Source organism: Taeniopygia guttata, chromosome 3 (assembly GCF_048771995.1).
Source record: "Taeniopygia guttata chromosome 3, bTaeGut7.mat, whole genome shotgun sequence".
In the NCBI taxonomy this organism is placed as follows: Eukaryota; Metazoa; Chordata; class Aves; order Passeriformes; family Estrildidae; genus Taeniopygia; species Taeniopygia guttata.
Window position 1 is genome coordinate 41141216 of NC_133027.1, and position 21208 is coordinate 41162423.

The window sequence follows — 21208 nt, forward strand, 5'->3', positions numbered from 1 at the left end:
TTGACCATAGGACCAGAAAATGGTACCTGGTGCCTGTAATTCCTAGTCTAAAACTAGCCTTTGAGGTCCTTTTCCATAATTTCTTCCCCTTGCCAAATTTCATTAACAATCTGGTCTTTATCACAGACTGAATAAGTTAAGCTTGACAACATCTAAATAATGTGAAAATTCTTTATACTTTCTTTAGGTAACTTTCTATTTAACATATCCCCCTCAGAAGACAGAACAGTACTCAAATTTTTGCAATGTAATTTCATAGTTGGCATCTTTTATCTGAGCTAGCTGAAAATTACTGAGCACATGAAATGCATTAAAATCTGCTCTTGTCAGTAATAGGGTTATTTTTTGATGGTATTCTCTGACATGGGCAATTGACATTGATTGCAAATGCAGAATGAGACAATCTGATTCTCTTTGTCAGTTGTTTTCATTCAGTGACCTGTCAAAAACTGGACCTTCTTGACACAGTTTTAACTCAGTAATAAGTATTCTCTTCTCTGGAACTATTTCAAATTGTGTACCAGAGATCTTCAATTCTCCAGTTGTGCACTCTTCCACTAGCATTTACTTTTGGTTTGCAATTTCTATTTAGAACATGTTGCTCGACAAGGGTCTCCAAGCACTGGGCATTACAGTACTCAGTTATTGCAAATAGCCTCCACAACAAAACTGTTCCCAAAGCTGAACCACTTAAAAGCACAGATCCCAAATCATGCTATCTGTCTGAAATGTTCTTTTCGTGGAGGGTTGTGTTTCAATCTGTAACTGATAAAATAATGAGGAGGATACTGTGTTGCATTAAGTAATATTTCAGTTCAGGGAGGCTGAGAAAAAAAAAAAAAACAGAAGCTTTCTGCATCACTGCGTCTGAACTGCAAATGGATCATCAATTTTAATTCCTTACTGAATAAAATAGGAAAAATGGATTTAACAGAGATATTTCTTTTATGCGTTCTCTTTCAGCAGTTACATTTGAGAAGTGAAATGTTATACTGAACCAAAATTCGCTTAAATTTGAAAATCTGTAAATACAGAATACTTAGATGTTTCTAGGTTAAGAGCCCAGCTTTCCTAAATTCACTCTATTGCCAACAGAGGGAGCCAGGCATTTCCTGAGGGGAATTATTTAAGTAGTCTAGCTAATAAAGCCATTTGAATTCACCATCCCAAACCAAGATGAGTATTATTTAACTCAAGCAGTGCTTGCTGCCTGTAAAGAAAGACATCATCTAATCCAGCCTTCCCAAACAGATGATGTTACAGACTCATCTACTTCCTTGGTGTTTCCTTTGGGATTAGCTTAGTTTTAGACTTTTAGATGTCAAGATTGCATAGTCATTGATATGCTGGCTAAACATTGTTTAGGGTTCCATATAGGCATTTCTATACTGGTAGGAAAATCTATATTGATTTCATTTTGTGGAGTGGGAGAATTTATTCCTTACTTTTGTGACACATCATATTAATGAGTGGGAGAAAATAATGTTTTTGTTTATTCTGTCTGTGAGTTTGTCATAATTGCCTGTGAAAATTTATGTTGTATTGGTCATTTAATGAAATGTTTTATGGATGTTTTAATTCACCTGTGTGAGGAAGCACTTGTTAAAAAATACACAAACAAAAACCTTCAAGCACCCTCCCCCTTTATTATAGCAGAAGTGTCAAGAAATGCATTAGAATATAATTGCTATTGAGGCGTGATCTAAAGATGTGTGACCATAATTTCACATCCCTGGAGAGGCTTGGTCAGTTCACTGAAGTATGGAGGATATGAGTGATTCATCACTCCTTGCCACCATGCATGTGTTGTTATCAAACCAAATAAAGTTGTATTGCTATCTGGGGAGCAGAAGTTAGGACTGTAGTTGATAAGAGTTTCATATGTGGTTATTGCTATGTGATTTAGCTATAATTGCAAGTATTTTATTACTTTTCACTTTTTTTTTTTTAACTACAAATGGTGTATTGTAAAATAACTAAACTAGTCTAGTCAGTTATTCTATTTTATAATAAATTGCTTTCTGTATTTTCTTTCATGGACAATTGATTTTTCTAGTAGTACAGATAGATGTCTGAACTTTTTGTTGGTAGCTAAATTATCATATATGTAATGATCCTGTTGCTTTTGCCAATGCTGCAGCAACATCTGGTGGTATGGTGAAAGCTGATCAAGTGAAAGCTTCCCATCTTCTGAATTCAGATAAATTTTTGAGATGCCATCCTGCATTTCAGACATGAGCTCTGCAGGAGTTATGCAAAAGTTTTTCATTTTGCTCCTGCTCCACTGCCATAGTTTAAAGTAATGTCAAAAGAAATAAATTTGTGCTATGCTTTTTGACTTGAAATAGCTCTTCTGTTTAGAGATATTTGCAGAGGTGGTTTGATACACTATGGTTAGCCCTGAGCTCTTTTCTCCCGCAATGATCAAGTCATGTAAATCTTCAAGCAGTTTGAACTAATATAATGAAGAAACACTTAAGGAAAAAGATTGTGCTGTCATACCCATGTTCTCTTCCTTGACATTTCACATGATCATACCAGTCTTTCAAAGCTGCGTGTTACCTCAGAGGCCATTGTGACTCATGTTTTATGGTTAGTAAATAATTGAAAAATGATCAAAGATGGTTACATCCCAAAGTTGCCTTATGATAGATCTACATTGTTTAAACACTTTTTTTTTAAATGCTTCTCTTCTAGAAAAGCTAGCAAATTATTAAAATAATTTTAATGATAATGAAAGATTTTCAAATGGAGTAGCTAGACCAGGGCTGATTCTGGAGATGTATATATATATAAAATATATATATATTTAAAATTAAAACTTGTTTGATTAAAATACTTGTATATAAGATTCAAATTGTAAATGGAACACTATCAATACACCAGAGAGTATTAAATCCTACCATGAAATATTTTCATGATGAGTTCCTATTTTGAATTCAGATTTACTTATCACCATGAAAATTCACACATAAAACTATTTTGAATTCATTACATAACTGCCTCCAATTTTTATACCAACAAATTTAACTGATTTCAGTAGAATTTATCCAGGTTTATACGATTTAATTGAAGGGAGAATAAGTCTCTTAGATTTAAAGTAATAAAAAAAATTAAAAATGAGGCACTAAATTGCATGTAGTAATTAGAAGAATAAATGCAAATGTTTTTAGTGTGTTGTAAACAGTGCTGAGCATACTCAAGGTCCGTAACATTTTCAAGGGAAAAATCCAATGGAGCCACTAAAAGTTAATGTGTATCTCTTAACTTGTCTTGATTACTGAGGACTTACATATAAAAGAAGTTTTATGAAATCTGAAGGAAGTCAACCAACAATATGAGACAAACAAGAGCTGTACAATCCATTGGCTGCACTTCTGTGAGCAGCTAAGCAAGGCTAAAAGCTCTTAGCAGCAGAACTTCATTCCTCCACTTCCACAGCTTTTACCTGTGGCAAGGTGGCCTCTGTCTCCTTTTGTTGTTGAAAACACTTGTGCTTGCTGAACCTTGAATTTAGGCAATTCAGTTTAGAGAACCATCAAGTTTGTTTTGTTTCTGGTTTAATTTTACTTATGTTAGTGCTAGTTCCCAAGAAGTCCAGTAGTCAAGTGATCAGTGGTGCTATCTCACTTCTGTGCAAAAATGCTTTCCAGTTCAGCAGGGGACGGTACTGGAATATGTTGCTCTATATAGAGCAACTAGGATTGCTGTCTGTTTGTGAAGTGACAGCTTTTGCTGAGTTTTGGCTGGCAGTAACTTGCTGTTGTCTAGTGATGAAAAGGTATCAGCTAAAGTGAGGAGGTTCTGCCTCTTTTAGAACAAAAGTACCACTGACCAGCTGACTTGCCTCTCTTTGTATTATATTAGCACCTTACTTATTAGTCAGAAATACAGATTTAAGCTAGTTTTCCTGTTTTCTTGTTTTAAATAAATAATTTTTAACAATAAGTAGGTAAGTGGAGTGACAGTTGACAAGTAAAAGCACAGTGATCCCAGACTAGAAAGCCTGATATACTTGAAGGTGGTCCCAGAAACAGACTGCTGTAAGAAGAATCACAGAATTATGGGATGGTTTGGGTGGGAAGGAACATTAAAGATCATCTAGTTCCAAACTCCTGCCTTGAGCAGAGACACCTTCCACTAGACCAAGTTGCTCATGGCTCTCTCCGCCCTGGCCGTGAACACTTCCAGAGATGGAGTATCCACAGCTTCTTTAGGAAACCTCTTCCAGTGCCTCACCACTCTGATAGAGAAGAATTTTTTCCTAATATCTAATGTAGACCTACTCTTTTTGTTTGAAGCCGTTCTCCCTTGTCCTGTCACTAAATGTCCTTGTAAAATGTCCCTCTCCATTTTTCTTGTGGGCTCCCTTCAGGTACTGAAAGGTTGCCATGAGGTCACTTCAAAGCCTTCTCTTTCCCAGGCTGAACAGACCCAATTCTGCCAGTCTTTCCTAATAGAAGAGGTGCTTCATCCTTGTAATCTTCATCATGGCTCTCCTTCGGACTCACTCCAATTGAATTGGACTCAGTCCAGGTTGAATTCCCTGCTGTGCTGGAGAGCCCAGAGATGGATGCAGCACACCAGGTGAAATCTCAGAGTGGACCAGAGGGGCAGAACCCTCTCCCTTTCCCTGCTGGCTACGCTGCATTGGATGCAGCCCAGGACGTGTTTGGCTTTCCAGGCTGTGAGTGCACATTGCCAGGTCATGTCCAGCCTCTCACCCAGCAGCACCCCCAAGTCCTTCTCAGCAGTGCTGCTCTTCATCTCTTCATTCCCCCAACCTGGGGTTTGACACTGGGGGTTGCCCTTACCCAGGTGTGGCACCCCATGCTTGGTCTTGCTAAACCTCATGAGATTCATATGGATCCGTTTCTTGACCTAGTTCAGGTCCTTCTAGTTTGCATCCCACCCTTCAGGTGTGTCAGGCACGCCACTGAATTGCTGTCATCTGCAAATTTATGGACGGTGCGCTTGATCCTGATATGTAATTAATGAAGATATTAAATATCACTCGTCCCAATACAGACTCTTGAGGGACACCACTTCTCAATGATCCCATTGGGTCTCTGAATGATTCCAATGGGATCAATGATCCCACTGATCACAACCCTATGAATGTGACTGTCCAACCACTTTCTTATCCATCTAACTGTTCATTCATCAAATCCATCTGTCACCGTTTAGGAGAGAAGGATATTGTAAAGGACCATGTCAAAGAGTTCTTCCTCTAGATCCTCCTGTCTCTCAAACTTTCCTCTCTCTAGATGCTTCTTCAAATAGTAGTTGTTTTGGGTAAAACACCATTGAGGGAAAGGGATTCTCACTTAAAAATAATATTTAGAACATTGGATTATAATTAATATTTAATAAATAGAACTTTGTGATATGAAGGAAGTTGCCATGCTTTTAAAAAATTTAATTGTTGATGTACTCACACTGTACTCTCAATTCTATAGTAGATATTTTCTTTTTACTGCTTTTTTCTGAATAGTTCCAATGTATTGTAATTAGTTACAATTTTTTTCATGGCCTCACATATTCTAGCTGGTCTTTCTGTAGCTGTAAAAAGGGAGCGTGTGTAGGGGAAGGGAGGTTGTTTCAGAACTGTTGGATGAAATACTTCCATGGTGCTGGAGATTTACTATATCTTGATCAACAAATAATTATTCCTTTCCACTGTTGATAGGGTCTGGTGAGAGTAGGGTGGATATGATTCATTGTTCGCTTTGAAGTTGCCAACATAATCTAGAACTATTAAGCATATTTTAATTATTTACCAAACATATGGTGCAATTAACATTGGAAAAAGCGTGTCAGAGTTTAAATTCATAGAAATACTAGTTCTAGTGTTCCTTAAAAAGCATTGTAAATATAGTCATCTAACCTTAAAACATAAATATGTCTCAAAATAGAAAGTCAGAGATCTCTAAGTTGGGATGAAAATGCCTTTTTTTTTTTTTGTATGGTATCTTTTTACCAGGATTGTAGATACCCATAATGTATGTGACTTAGAAAATCTATGATGATGATTTTCCCAGAGTAAGGAAAAATTTGTTTACTTCATTCAAGGAAAATAATTTAGGTAACATTTTTTCTTAATAAACTGTGGCAAGGCAAGGCAGTGGTCTGTCATCTCTCAGTCTAACTTTTTAAATCCAGTTTTTAGTACACTGCAGAAATTGCTTTATATTTGAAATATATGTATATTTTCCTTAGTCAGAAGTTATGTTTGTTCATAAAAATAGAAGCTGACGTGAGAAGCTAACAGGTATGACAAAGATTTTGATCTGGAAAATTTAGATTTCAACTGTAGTGTGATCTTATCTAGAAAACCAGTAAACTTTTAGTAAAACCAGTGCAGATTCAAAAAAGACAGAAGGTATTTATACACCCAGGTCTAAAGTAAATTTAAATACCCAAATCTAAAACTGAAAATCTGCATTTAGCTGCCATCTGACCACTGGATTAAGTAAGAGGGTTTGGGCTTCTTATTTAAGTTAACATGCCCTGGCTACATGGAATTGCACTAGTGAACTTTTTCAGGACCATCTCAGTATTGACCATGTTGAAACTGGGAGTCTGGACCAGATACAAGCCAGGTAATGTTCAGGAACAATTGGCTTTGGTGTATAATTTTAAGAAACTCAATAAGTTTGCAGTTGCAAAATATACCTCATGCATGGTAACTCCTGTATGCTCCTATCAAAACGTGACTTTTGAATTAGTATCAAACTCCTAAAATAGATCAGTAGAAGAACAATTTACTATTTTATAGAATGGCATGTTTTAATAGATTTGTTTTATCTTTAAACTTGGGCTTAGTTCCTTCCTTTATTTGAGCAGATCCAAGTTTACACTGCTCAAAATCTGTCTTTTACACTGGTAGATGAAAGGCTACTCTGGATGGAAATTGTGCTCTCCACTCCTGCTGTTGGAATGGCCAAAACTGAGATTTGCTGTGTCAAAGACAGATGCCTTCAGTCTGAGGAGTGAGAACACAGCAGTAAATTTCAAGGTTGTGGTCTCTTAGACACAGAGGTACTGCTTAAGTTCCTGAGTTAGGAGGATTGAGAATATAGGTAAAGGGCTGGTCTTTTCTCCCTAAATGCATTGTAGGTGACTGCTTGTGGAATATAATAATTTTAGGTAGCTCACAGCTCAGGGCCTCACTGGCTTCTTCTAAATTAACCCATTTTCCCCATGTACTACTTAAGGAACCTGGAATAACAGATTTTTAATTTCACTACAAGAATCAGAAACATAAAAATTATCTCAGTTTGGCAGCTAACTTTTAAAAACTGACATTTCCTCCTGGTCATGGTCTTGTTGCTTGCTGATGGATGGCATAAAACTTAAAAATGCCAGAGTGACAGATATTTTTGAGGATTATATTTTTTTTCCTGGATAGTGACAGAATCTGCTGAAAATGAACAGCAAAGACCCCAAGATTTAAATCCTGACCTGAATATTTTTGAAGGCCCATCTTTAAATTAGCATGGTTGTTGAATACAACATTACTGTTTTGTTTGTACAACACTTTACATAACATCTGTAGCTTGGTGGTGCTTGCAGGTCACACAAATATCCACAAAGTACTGTAGTACAATATACCCATGCTACTTATCGATGAATTATTTAACCTGCAGCTCTTTAGTACAGTCCTTGGCTTGTATTATCTGTGGCCTTTCCTGGGCAGAGGCTATTAGTAATAGTGAATGTAGCCCAACAGTATTCTAGCACTTTGATATTAGTTGCTCCTTTCTGAGACTTTCTAGTATAGATATAGTAAGTTTATTTTAATAATCGTTATTTTATGGTGTTTTAATAAACTGTGAATTCTCAGAGCATATTTTATTAACTTGATATTGTTTAGGTTTTTTGGAATGATACATATGCACTGTGTATTTTTGCATGGTTGCTACTTTCCTTTTTCCTTTTGTTGGCTCTAAAAATGGTGTGTGATCCTGCACACTGTGCTGTTTGTTACCTGTCTGCAGGGGAAGGGGTGAATGTTGTCACTTGCTTGTGGTCACGGCGTGATTAAATGCTATAAGATATTACAGAAAGATTTGTAACACTTAAATATTGTATTATTTTCAAAGTGGTATTTTTACAATGAGATCTCAGTTATAAAACCCTTTTCTGTTTCCATCTGTAAATAGGAATGAGAAGAAGTAATTAGTAAAGAGGCCTTTAATAAAAGGGAAAAAAGCAGATCAAAAGTGGCTTTCGCAAATAATAGATGTTTTTTCTCCTTAAATTAAAACAAACAAACAAAAAAAAAAAAAAAAAAAAACAAAAAACAAGGAGATTGTTTACTTTAGGCAGGAATCATCCTGCATCAAGAAATAATGGCTGAGAAATTAAGAGAGGTGGAAAAAATTAAAAGCCTCCAAATCACAAATATCCTTCAAAGCAGACTTTTAACCACCACATACATACACACGCATGCACATCTTAACTCCTACAAACTATCTCACCAATTCAGTATTACCTGGGAAACTGTGGCTTGTGAGAAATGGTCAGCTAAGAGGAGGCAAGAATTTGGTACTGCAAACCCCATGTTTTACCTGGATTTACTAGATAGGGTCAAACAATTTACAGGTTGCTAAAAATCTCTATTGTGAAGACTACTACGAAAATATTGTAGCATTCTAAAAGACGAAAGGTTCTTCTAGTGTACAGGGAGGGAGACCTTATGAGTATGATTTGGAGACAAGCAGTCATGGAGCATCAAACTCTTAATATCAATATTTTGAATTAAAGGCTTTAAATCACTGCTTCAAATCAGGTAATGAGAAAAATCTTTGTTCCACACAAGGGCCTACAGCCACTACATTATGCATTTGAAAAATTAGTGTTCAATAAAAGGCAGCAAAGTTGCATGGTCTATGAGGAGAGTTTATATAGTTTTAAGTAGTAATGTGAGGATGCAGTACTTCCCTCTGCTTTTTCAGACTTGCCAATGTGGCTATTGTTACTGACAGCTTGACATGATGTTAGTTATTTAAAGTGTCAGATGAGAGTGTCTGATGCCATGGTACTGCAGTGCTCACATTTATTGGAAAATTAGATGGTGATTTTTTTTTTTTAAAAAAGGCCTAAAACCCCCCAACAACCCAGCTGCTTAAGCCTCTGACTGCTTAGCTTTTTTTTTTTTTTTTGCTGGGTATATAATTTGAGTGAGCAGTAGTGAACATGCCTGAGGTGTTAAGAGAATGATGCATTTTCTGTAGGCATGAATACTCTTAAATAAAACAGGAACACCTTCCTGTCATTTGTTGTCTTCCAGAAAGAATATTTAAAAGGAAATGGAAGCCAATTAGCCCGGAAGTTTAACCTCTTTTAGCTTAGCTTCTTTTATGGGAGCTTTTTAACCTTTTAAATAAATCATTTTCTTTCTTTTCTCCCCTCCCCTCTGAATCTGTTAGCAGCATTTCTCATGCTGGGCCCAAGGAGCAGGCTGCTTAAATTCAAGAATGATTTTGAGGGGATAAAGTGTACAAGATTTTGAATTCTTGCCATAAGTCCCTGGCAGACAGCCAGGAAACCTCAGAGGAATAGGACTAATGAAGGGAGGGTAAAGGAGATCTGGAGTGTGTGGCTGGTAATGCAGTATTCATTTAATTGGGAGCAGGTATCGGTGCAAACTTCTCCATTTTAATTGGAAAGAGAAGGAGGGTGTTAAGGAAGATGGAGAAAAATAAGAATGCATAAAGTTTTCAAGCTCAGGAGCCAAAGGCAGGCCTGTATATGGCAGAGAAAGAACTCAATTTAGGGCAATTTGCTTTGCAAGCTGGGCTGCAATCTCCCCTGGGGATAGGGATGAGGAAGAAAATGAAACCAAAAGAGAACTTGATAAAATCACCTAGCACAGACAATCTCAGTAGAATAGGTTTTACTGAGTTAAATCTGCCCCAATCAATGTGATTCTTTTCATATAAGTTACAAATAAAAAGCCACAAGATTACAATAAAAATCGAGGATGTGCTGCTGCTGATGTAGCACATAGGAGTCTTAAGGACTTGTTGTGGAATACAGGTTTTTTGCAACCATCGTGTTTGGTTTTTGCTTTGTTTCCTAGCTAGGAGGGAAAAGCCCCTCATCACTGCCTCCTCCCTAACCTTTTATTATCTTTAAACTAAGGTTAGTGGTAATGTGTGAACCTTACAGAGCATAATTTTCAATGCTCTGCAAAGCTGAACATGCTTTAGTCCTGACTGTTGCTAAACCCACAGGTTTTACAGATACTTTTTGCCTTTATACATGATGAAACGTAAAATAAGGAAAGGACACTTCTCACTCATTCCACTTCTTTCTACCCATTCCCACAGCTGGGCATACAGAAAAATGAGAGTAAGTGCCTGCATTTTCATGATGCAAAGGAAAGGTGTTATGTTGTACTTTTCTATACTATACATATACAGTGTCTTTCTCAGTACAGGTACTTGGTGTATCAAGTGCTAAACAACTATTCATTCTACTGAGGACTAGCCTGAGTGGATTTTCCTTTTATTCTCAGTAGAGTGTTAACCTAAATATTTTGTGTTTAACGACCTCCTGGGAAATGGCACTGTTATGAATGGTGAGTACCTGAGATAGACAGCTGCTCTTTTGTTTGCACTGTCACACAGCTGAGGAATATGAGGTGGTTCCTACAGGGTCTTCAGTTGTATGGGGAATTTTGTACCAGAAGAGAGATAATGCACCTCTGAGGATCTGGAGGAAAGAGCAAAAACTGGGGAAGGGAAAATGCAGAACTAGGCAACAAGATGATGACTTGCAGTTGCAAAAGATCAGCTGTGATCTGTAGCTGTAATTAAGTGCTTTTCTTTGTCAGGCTGCTGCAGCACTAATTTTACCTCATTAACTCTCCACTGGCAAAGGGGAAGGTAGGAAGAGTATAAAGGGGAATAACATTACTACCTGAAATGCACACAGTTCCTGGAATATGTGTGTATTGCTGGTTTTAGCTTTTTTCCTAAGGAGGCTTTCCATTAGCCTGCTGGTAAATAGTTTGTCCAGCCACTGGACATTCTGATGAAAATCTGGAAACCTTAAAAGTTTGAGGCACCTACAAGTTTTATGAAAACAGTTGGCTAAGTAGAGAAGAGAGACTCAACCTGAACATCTCTGTTGAGATCATTACAGCTCACTCTTACTTCTGGAGGCAATGGTCAGTGAGAGCCAGTCCACAGAAGCCAACATATACACAGGCTAAAGCCATGGGCAGCAGGACAGAGCAAAGATGAGGAACTGATAGCAAATAATTGCACCAGGAAGAAAAAGGCTGGGCTGGGAACTTGAGGACAGGGATGTTGAGAAGACGCTGGATGCTCCAGTGTAACTCCTGAAGCTTCTTCAGTGTCATCACTGTGGACTTCATAGACAACATGCTTGGCTCTGCTTGCCTTGAGATGCCTTATGCACTGATTTCCAAAGCCGTTATGTTCGTAACTGTGTTTCTGTATCTGTATGAATATGTGCATGCAATTTTGAGCTGTGGCTGAATAGCATAAGGAGATTTTGTCACAACAATGAAGAATGACAATGGAATTAGGGGGATTTTCTAAAGAAGAAATAAAACATTTTTGTATCTAGTATATGTATATGGTTATGAAAGCTTAAAAGATCAAATGGAAACAAAGCATTTGTGTTCCTTATGCATGAATTTCACATAGGTCCATCCCGATGTATGCAGAGAACTTACATGTAGAAATGTATATGATTGTACAGATAAAACAGCGTATTTTAGTATTAAAAAGACTAAATTCTAACTGAGGGCAAAGTTCTTGTTGAAATGTGTGTCCACAAGTACATGTACCAATAGCATGTGGGTATATATACATTATTTTATTTATAAATAAATTTCATATTGCATTCAAGTACTATTTCCTTTCCATTTAAATAAATAAGGCAATAAGAGCAGTAAATTTTACATATGACTCTCAGCTCCTGCATTATCCTGTGATGTTTTCAGGGGCATTTAAGAGAAGTAATATATCATATGTAGCAAAAAAAAAAAAAGACTATTTAAAGTTACAGTAGAAAGATGGGAGAAAAACCCTGTATTCTGTTAGTGATGATAGAAGTAATGGTGGAAGTGAATTTATTCCTTTCTGATCACATTACTAAAAATTCAAAATCATCTGTGATAGTAAACTAGATTCTGATTTTGTGTAATGACTACAGCACTGTCAAACATAGCTACATTTATATGATCTGACATGCTGTCTTTTATTTTAAACACAGCACTTAATGAAAAGACCGGGAGCGAAATTCTTGTCTTGGAGACAGCAAAGAAACTGAGCTCAAGTCTCATTTCACTGGTGTAAGTGAAAGGAAAATTTGACCCAAGGCTTCTGAAGTAGTAATTATGGAAAATTATTTTGACACAAGGTAAAAGATAGTCATACAGTTGCATTTTCCAGATTATGTGGAAGGTTTTAAACTAATTGGAATTTATTGAGACACAAATACTGAAATTCCTTCAATGCTTTTCTTTTATATGAACAGACTGTAAAGTTCACTAACTGCAAACTTCCACCACAGATATTAAAAAAGAATAAAATATTTTGTATTTGCAAAGAGCATCAACACCTTTAGTTCTGTGAACCAAGAGTGATTTTGAAGATCAGTTTGGTGTCTGCTTAGTTATGAGAAGAGATACTGGAAGTGAAAACTATAACTTTTTTTTTTTTTATTCAGATTTTAATCATTTGGTCCTATTTTGTTTTGCCTAGAACATATGCAGTTTAGTTTAACAGCACAAAATACTATCCATAAGTACAGAAAGACCTTTCTTGCTTTTTCTTGTATATTGATATCTGTCTCAGCTTTAACATCTCCCTCTAACTTGTTGTACTGTTTATTGGTTGTTCTTTCCTTCCAAATGAGGGAACCTAAAGGATTCCTTCTTTATTTGAACAGCATGTGTTCTTTCTGATTTCTTAAGTCAGTCTCTGAAATAGTAGAAATTGTCTCCTGCTGAGTATAAGGTGCTTTATCAACTCACATATCACTCCTGTAGGTGATAGGAATGATACCACTTTTTTCTTAACACTACTACCATCCAATGTAGGATTTGTTAGCTATATTTGCAGGTTTTAAAAAAATTTTGCTTTTTATATAACTGTACATATGATTTCATTGACATTTAAATGATTGTCTTTCCTGTGGGTGATTTTCCATATGAATTTTCCTGTGGTGGGTGTAAATGAGCCCATTTGCTTTGGAATTACCCATCTGGTGCATCTGTGTCCATGCCCCTGCAATGGATAGAACACGTGGCAAAATAAGGCTACATGGTAAATGCATCTTGGGTTTAAACCATGTCCTACTCTTTCTAAGTCTTGCATTTATTGTGTAAAGCTTTTTCTGGATTGCTTTAAATCTTCTTTTGTCTATGACTCTTTTGTTATTATTTTTTATTCTGCTCATGATTTCCTTGGTGGATTTCTTAAACTGCTTCATAAATGGTAGCGAGTTATACCTTTATCAAATGGTCATACTACAAGTCTTTATTGTTCAGAGATAAGCCTCTCAGAAGATGTTTGGGGATCTGATTTCTGTTAAGAGAGGCAGAAGAGGTAAATCTGTGAGATCTATCTCAGATCTGAGTAGCTTTGAGCATCTGGGTGGTGTCCAACCCAGCCTTTTCTTCCAGCTAGAAAAAGGGTGTCTTACAGCTCAGTGACTATGTTAAGAGATCAAGCCCCTGTGCACAGCCTTGTGAAAACTGTTTTTCTAATGTCGTACTATTCTTTGCATTCTTTGAACTTCCATTCTCAAGGGGATGGGAAGTACAGACAGTCTCATGAAACCTGCTTTTGAATTTCTTTCTGTGATGAGAAGGCAAAATACAAAAAAAAAAAAAAAAAAAAAAAAAAAAAAGCCTGGGCCTCTTTACTTTATCAAATAAATGTTTAGTTGCTTTGAATTTTCAAAATACAGATTTTTTTTTTGTATTGCATAGAATATCCTATGCTTCCTGTTAGGAACTGCTTATGTTGCATAAAGCCCAGATATTTCTTCTGACTTGCCACCAATTTTATCAGTGCCTTCACTCACAGTTAGCTGGTGGTGGGAACTTACTCTGACAGCTTTGCCTACACCTTTATTATTTCTGTTAAGATGTGTAAGTCTACATTTCACCTCTCTCCCAGTGTCCTATTAGGCAGTTTTACTTTTTTTTTCAGTTGAAATTTATTCCTTCAGCTACTTAGGCAACTTACTAGCTGCTGGCAAATGATGTTTCAGAGCTCATACAAATTGCAATTTTCCTTTGATTGGTAACAAGATGAGTAGCACAGACTGCTGTTCTTCCTCCTTTACATTGTGATCTGGCACTTCAGGCAGGATGCTTATTCATATATGTCCAGGTCACAAAGCATCCAGTCTCCTAAAGACACATCATTTGACATCTTCAGTTGCTCTTAGCAGAATAAAACTCAGCAGGTCCTTCCAAATTTTGAAGCAAGACTTCAGGATTCTTTTGGGCTTGTCAGGTTGTGTTCCTGCTCTGACTCTTAAATGCTCAGACAGAAAGTACAGTCATTGTGCAAAGGAAATTGTGCAACTCTAATAAGTACCTCTGAAGGTGTGCCAAAACCTCTGACTCTGTCTTTACTGCCTGTCCTCTCTATCTGAATGTGGGAATTATTTAGCAAAGCAAATGAGACATTGTCAGGATTCTGGATACTCTTTGCCCTGAGGCTTTGTAATTGCTGACTTTTCACCATCTTAACCAGGGAAATGCAATACTCTGTCATAAGTATCTGCTGCAGCAGGTGGTGGCTTTGCTTTTGATTTTGAGGGTCAGAGAGAGCTCTCCATGTTTTGGAATAAAAACGTTTTATGAATGCTAGAAAAACAGCAAAAGTAAAAGAATAGAAGCTCTTCTGGGCCTCATGAAAGCTAAAAGTCTTAATTTACTTTTTGCCTATGATGCATGGCATCATGAGACAGTGAGTTTCCAGCAATTATTTGCCTGGCATTAAATTAGCTGATCAATGTTTTATCTGCTAGAAGATCCACTCCAATGGATGGTTTAAGCCATTTCAGCCAATTAGAACGTGATTGGGAAATCCAGGAGAACATTCTTGAAATGTTTTTCTGCAATATTAAGTCATTCAATATTGTTTTTGCAGGTTGGCAGGGGGACCTGAAATGGTGAAGAATACCTTGAGAAATGCTACTTTCCAAAGCCAATCTATGTCTGGATCTTTACTCTGGAAGAGTCTTGTGAGACAAATTCTTGTATTAGGGCCTGGGGTTGTCAGAGCCAAGATGAAAACACCTCCTGTGGTTTAGTCAAGCTCACTAGGATTATCTGAACAGCCTCTTTTAGGCGAGTTCTCATTTGGTTCCCCTAATGTTGTTATATGTAATCAATTGTGCTTCACAATTGGATGTTCTTTGGGATATACTGCCCCCAGATACAGCTAAACCTACTCCCCTTGCCCACTTCATTTGAGTCCTGCTAGTATTTTTACTGAAAGAAACAGAGACACCCCATTCCTTTATTCCTCATGTACAGAGGGGGAAGACTTCACTTACAGGGTAATGCTGGGACTTAAAAATTAGGTGCATGTGGTTTCAGCCACATGCATGCAGACTACATATGCCTCAAAGTACCTCTTACTGTTAAATAAACATTTGTATAAACATTATCTGCACAAGCAGTAGACTATTAGATCTTAGCCTTACTCTGCTTTCAGAAGGCTTCTCCTAATCAAAGGGACTTCTGGAATCATAATCGATACTTCTGCTCTTAGGAACAACGAGGGTATTGAATCCCTTCTGAAAGGCTGCTTTTATTGAGAAATTGCTGACACAACTTTATTCTACATGAGATTTTTTTCCCAGCTTCCAACTTGACCTTACTCATGGCCATAGTATTTTCTTTTGCTCTTGTACCTTCATCTTAGGTGATGCTTTGTCTTCCCAGGTGAATTCCTTTCTAAATAAGGCCAGTTATTGTCCTTCACACTCCATTCTGCTACTTTAAAACGTCAGTCTTTTAGTTTTCTCTTAAAAGATTCATACTATTCTGGTCAAGATAATAGCTCTTCTCAGAAGCTCTGTTAATAGTTCTCTCTTGCTTTAATAAATATATCAAGAAACAAATGCCCCGTTAGAGAACACAGTCCAGTTTGCACACCTGTGCCTTTTGGATATCAGGATATCAGCGTTTTGGTTTTGTTTTTGGAGTTGTTTGGTTTGGGTTTTTTGTGGTTAGGTTTATTATTTTTTTTTTTCTTAGCTATGTTGTAATGCTCCTCATTAATAAATTAATTGTTCAAAAAATGAAATTTTTTTTTTTCTATGCTCTTTTCATCTGATGAGCTCCAAATTTAATGCAAAAATTCTTACTACACTGTTAGTGATTGACCTTGTACTCCATACAGTTAAATGTCACTCATTTCCATTATTCCAGTCCCAGAGATCTTCTAATCTTTTTTTTCTTGCATGATATTATAATTCTTTGTATTGAAAAATACCTTCAACATTGTCATCTGCATATTTCATCAAGCAGTTCTGATTTCTTTTCTGATTAAACAAAGTGGGCCTCAAGAATGAGCCATGAAAAATTTTAGCAGTTCCAGACAAGGGATAAATCTGTAACTATAACATGTTTCTGTCTTGTATAATTAGTTCTCTTTCCCCTATACACCTTTCCTTCTAATTCCCATCTTCTTCAGCTTATCCAGTAATTTGCTGTGGCACTCTGCCAGTTCCTTCTCTTGTCTGGATAAGAGAACTACTCTTTTTCTTTTCTCTCCTGAAAAATCAGATTTCTTAACAAAGGTAGCTGTTGATTTAAGACTACTTTAGCTACCCTTGGGAGCAGGGTGTTTTTTATTCTATATTCAATTTTCAAAATTTCTTCTGCTCCTTGTGTAATATAGAGGTTACCTTAAACATGAGGGGGGAGGTGGAGGGGGAAGCAACCCCAGCTGTGACCCAGGTACTTTCAGGTCTCTTAGATGGTTATATTACAATGTAAGTACACTGGGGAAGTGGGGATCCCAGCTACATAGTCTTCAATGTAATGTCAAAGTTAGAAGTCCGGTCAATCAAGATACCTTTCAGGCAGTGGACAGAAAATAGATGTCTGTTGCTCATGATTTCAGTCTTTAAGGAATTAAGGCTCCATGAAGACAACAGCCTGCTGTAGTGAATTTGTATAAACTTGGTCATATGTGATTTCTCAGTGGCCTTCTAAAGAGTGATTTTCCAGCACAAACTCAGTTGCAGATTTATCAGTTCCAGATGCTTTTCGTAATCTCCTGGAATGTTCTATGGCATTTTGCCTTCATAATACACCTGTTAGCCATCAGTGATCAATCATCAGGAATGTGGATAGTTTTAATTTTTAATATTAGCATTAGATGATGCATGGCCATTTTCTGTAAATGGTTGAAAAGGACTCAGATTCTGTAGTTTTATGCCCTAAAAATTTGTAAATTTAGGGTAAAATAATTGTTGAGAGAGGACTGTTCAACTCATTAGCTTAAGCCTGGATAATATTGCTTTGGAAAATTGCTGTTGACTGTATGGCAACCTTGAAAAACATCTTACATTAAATACGATTCACAGGCCTAAGTTTGGTGGGGTAATTCTTGGCACATGAGTTCATAACTTCAGTTTTGATAAATCATTATTATTTAATAATTCATATCACAGAATCACTGCAAATACTCTGCAAACTCTCAACTGCAGATGAACTCACTTCCGCTGAGTCACACCTGGAGTGTCCCAAACATGGCATTTCAATCATTACTGGTTTCCTTTTTTGTCTTTTTTGGGGCTTTTTTTTTGGCAGACGCTTCCAATATATAAAATTATACAAATTGTGATTTTAACTTTTTATTTTTAAAAAATGATATTGCCAAGAGATGTGTCCTATTGCCAAGAAATATTTGTACTACTGCTTCCCACTGTCCCCCTGTATATTATCAAAATACTATTTTTAGGAAAATGTGTATTTATTTGTGTCCTTCACAAAAGCATAATATGTAGAAATGATTTAAATGTTGTTTTATAATCACATTTAGCACAGATATAGCACACAATAACAATTTAACCGTTTTCCCTATGTTTCACTTAACTTTTAAAATAATTTTAGATTTTTCAGATCTCTTTGAGACTGAGGAAACTGTTTCTACATCAAAGGAGAAAATAATCTCTGATTAAATCTCTGATTAATCTCTGCATTTAAATGAAGTTTCTTACAAATTATTCTGAATTTGAAATAGAAAATCACCCCATTCTATCATTGTTAACACATTTTATTCTAGAGAAAATTTCAGCTAAGCTGTTCTTACATTCTCTTTAGCATGAAATTTTCCAGAAAACCACACATCAAATTCCAAATTGGGAAGCAAATATTTTGTCAGACTGGGAAAGATATTTTACCACCTACTCTAGGATTTAGGTGAAACTCATAAAAATGTTGTACCTAGACATTTTAATTTAGCAAATTTTTTTCTATGATAGACTCTTCCATGCCTGAATTTTGGCTGATATTAAGCCCAGAACTTTAGCAGTCTCTTTACAAGGTTACACCTGAGCAGAATTCTTAAGAAAGATAAAAGCAGTAAGTCCTCACTTGAAGAAATAAAGTAGATTATGTAGAAATTGTTCAGAATCTTGTAACTTCTCCAAGGCGAGGGAGAGACCAGGGGTGGGGAGGTGCAAAGGATATTTACTCCTCACTACTAGGACTACATGCTATGCAAGAATCCAGGCAGAGAATCAACCTTGGTGTCTCAAAAATTTCTCTCATCCATTCCTGTGATAGCTTCTGGTTAGTGAAGGGTATGTGTGATGGGTGGGTGAGTGTGTGTTTTAAAATTTTCAGTATGGAAATTTATGCATCAAATTAACTCCTTTAGGAAAAACACAATTGAAAGCATGCTAGCATTCAAAATCCAGTCTCACTTGTGGTTCCAAACTGAGGAATAGGCAATCCTGCCCAATTCAGAACATTTCCTGAGTACTCTGGTAGGATCAACAGGCGGGAAAAAAACCCCTGAAATGTAGTGAGAAGTATTCTGTGTCTGGAAGACATTCAGAATGGACAATGATCCATGATGATGTCTACCAGTTTATATATTGAGTGACAGTAAAGACTGGTCAGACATTACTGATATGAAATGAAAGAAATTTAAAAGGGGAAGAAAATAATTCCGTTTCCATAAATTCTAATAGACAATAACTGGACTTGTTAAGCACAGCAATATAGTTGTGGTCTTTGGGTTACTATGCTGTAATTCTGAGAAGTTATGGCTTCATTTTTACCCTATGTCAGTGACATCAGTAAAAGATAGATGTCAGTAACTTTAGGCAAAATAAAGCCATGATGGTAATTCACCATTTTTAATCATTCTGTGATTGGTTATATGAATATTTCTAAGAAAAATTTTTCTCCATTCACTGAGAAAATTATGGGATATATGAAAAGATGGATTTTAAGGCTAATGGAAGCATTAAAAGGGGAAGAAAATTTCAAAGCCAAGGGGAGAACTTCTGCTTATTAATTTTTTTTTCCTTTATCAAAAGGATTCAGTTAAACTTATCTCATACTGCTAGAATTGCCTAAATATGTGTCTGGCAAAAAGACCTATGTTTTTGTCTCATTCAGATTGTATTAAAATCCTCCTGCTGCCACTTGAGAGTATTGCTAAACTTCTACAACTCTGAAGTCCTCATAAATGTTCTATTGGAAGGAACAGGACATGACAGCTATCATTTATCTCTAAAATATCACTATAGATTTAGCACATATAATATATAGAATTCAGCACAACATTAGTAAATTACACAGAAGAAGAAAACAAGATACTACCAGGTCAGTGAAATGTAAACAGTAAGAGGACTGAAAGAGAGGATTGAAGGAAAAAGAGGACTGAAAATAAAAATCCCAAAGAAATCAGTCTCCATCTATGCCTCTCTAGAAATCTGCTTTAACATTTTAATCAAAAAGGGCTAAGTTCAAAGTATATTTGAGATAGTGTTAGAGATGCTGTGGAAACTAAGGCTGCACAGAAAGAAGATACATATCTGGGAAATTATTAATTCTTATAAAAGTAGTGTTTTATCCTTTGGTACTGTGAAACCCCACACCTGAGTTGCATAACCCACCTTTCCTTATCCAGTTCTATAAATGCATAGTGTATTTTTGTTGCAAATCCTCAACTGTATACACGTGGGACAAGCAACTGTCTAGTGGCAAATAGTTCAGAGAAACAGCACTGAGGATCTGTATCTGGTAATTGCTCCAAATTCATTGTTACCCACTTGATTTTATACAGTCATGGCCAAGTCTTCCATCTGTCTCTGTACTCTAACAATGATTTCAGGACACTTCGAGCTGAAACCAAACTGTGTTGTTTTTTTTTTTTTTTTTTTTCTGTTGGTGTCTGGGCTCTTACCACCACAGCCCTTGATTAAATGACAGCTTTTTGTTTTCATTGTCTTACCTTCTTTTCCTATTCAGTTCTTGACAGCCTTCTCTCTCAGCTGAATACTGTTATCACTTCTTTATTCTAATCCTCTCCCTAGCTGCCTATATTATCACCCCTCTGTTTCAGAACTTGGATACTTACCCTTTAATCCATTAATTGGCTTTTTACCCTCAGATCTCTTTGCCTCCTCTGAGTGCAACCTGACTCTCTCAGCCACCACACACCCACTTTGTTCTCTGACTGTCCCTCCCTTGCACCTCCTGGCTCTGACTACATTTTGGTGCTATTTTCTCTTCTTTCCAGATAATCTTGTTCTTTATTTCCTTTCACAAAGGAGGGCTCTCTAGTTCAATATCACTTTCAGCATTGCTTCTGTTCCCTCCCTGTGTTTACATATTGCCTTTCTACATTGCATTTAAACAAGGGTAGATGTATATAACAGGAATAATCTCTGCAGCAAATATCTATGTTGCCTTCAGAATAGGTCCATTTTCTTATCAGGGTTCGAAAGTGTTGGCAACTTAATAAAATATGGGTTGTTACACAGCAAACAGATTCACTTCAATGAGATTATCTTTTGATTCTGCTGGGTTTCTATTACTGTTTGCATGCAGTGGAAGTGTACATTTCTTAAAGTTTTTTTTTAAATCGTGTACTCTTTGTCTGTAAAATCTGTTTGTATTAAAAGGAAATACTTTGTCTGGTGGAACCATTTAGTCCATGAATAATATTGC

The 21208-nt window shown here is 36.5% G+C and overlaps 1 protein-coding gene across 38 annotated transcripts in view; it reads left to right on the forward strand.

Annotated features, from left to right (window-relative positions):
* LOC140683684 (uncharacterized) overlaps window positions 1-21208 on the forward strand; it is a 545997-nt gene that overhangs the window by 105348 nt on the left and 419441 nt on the right. For 33 of the 38 annotated variants that reach the window (XR_012054984.1, XR_012054985.1, XR_012054986.1 and 30 more), the window contains one exon: window positions 12256-12334. The exons of the other annotated variants lie outside the window; for them this stretch is intronic. Coding sequence is in view for 15 of the 33 variants with exons in the window: in XM_072926705.1 (XP_072782806.1) it covers window positions 12256-12334 (79 nt within the window). In the remaining 18 variants the exon portion in view is untranslated. The remainder of the gene's footprint in view (window positions 1-12255; window positions 12335-21208) is intronic. 38 annotated transcript variants of the gene reach the window in all.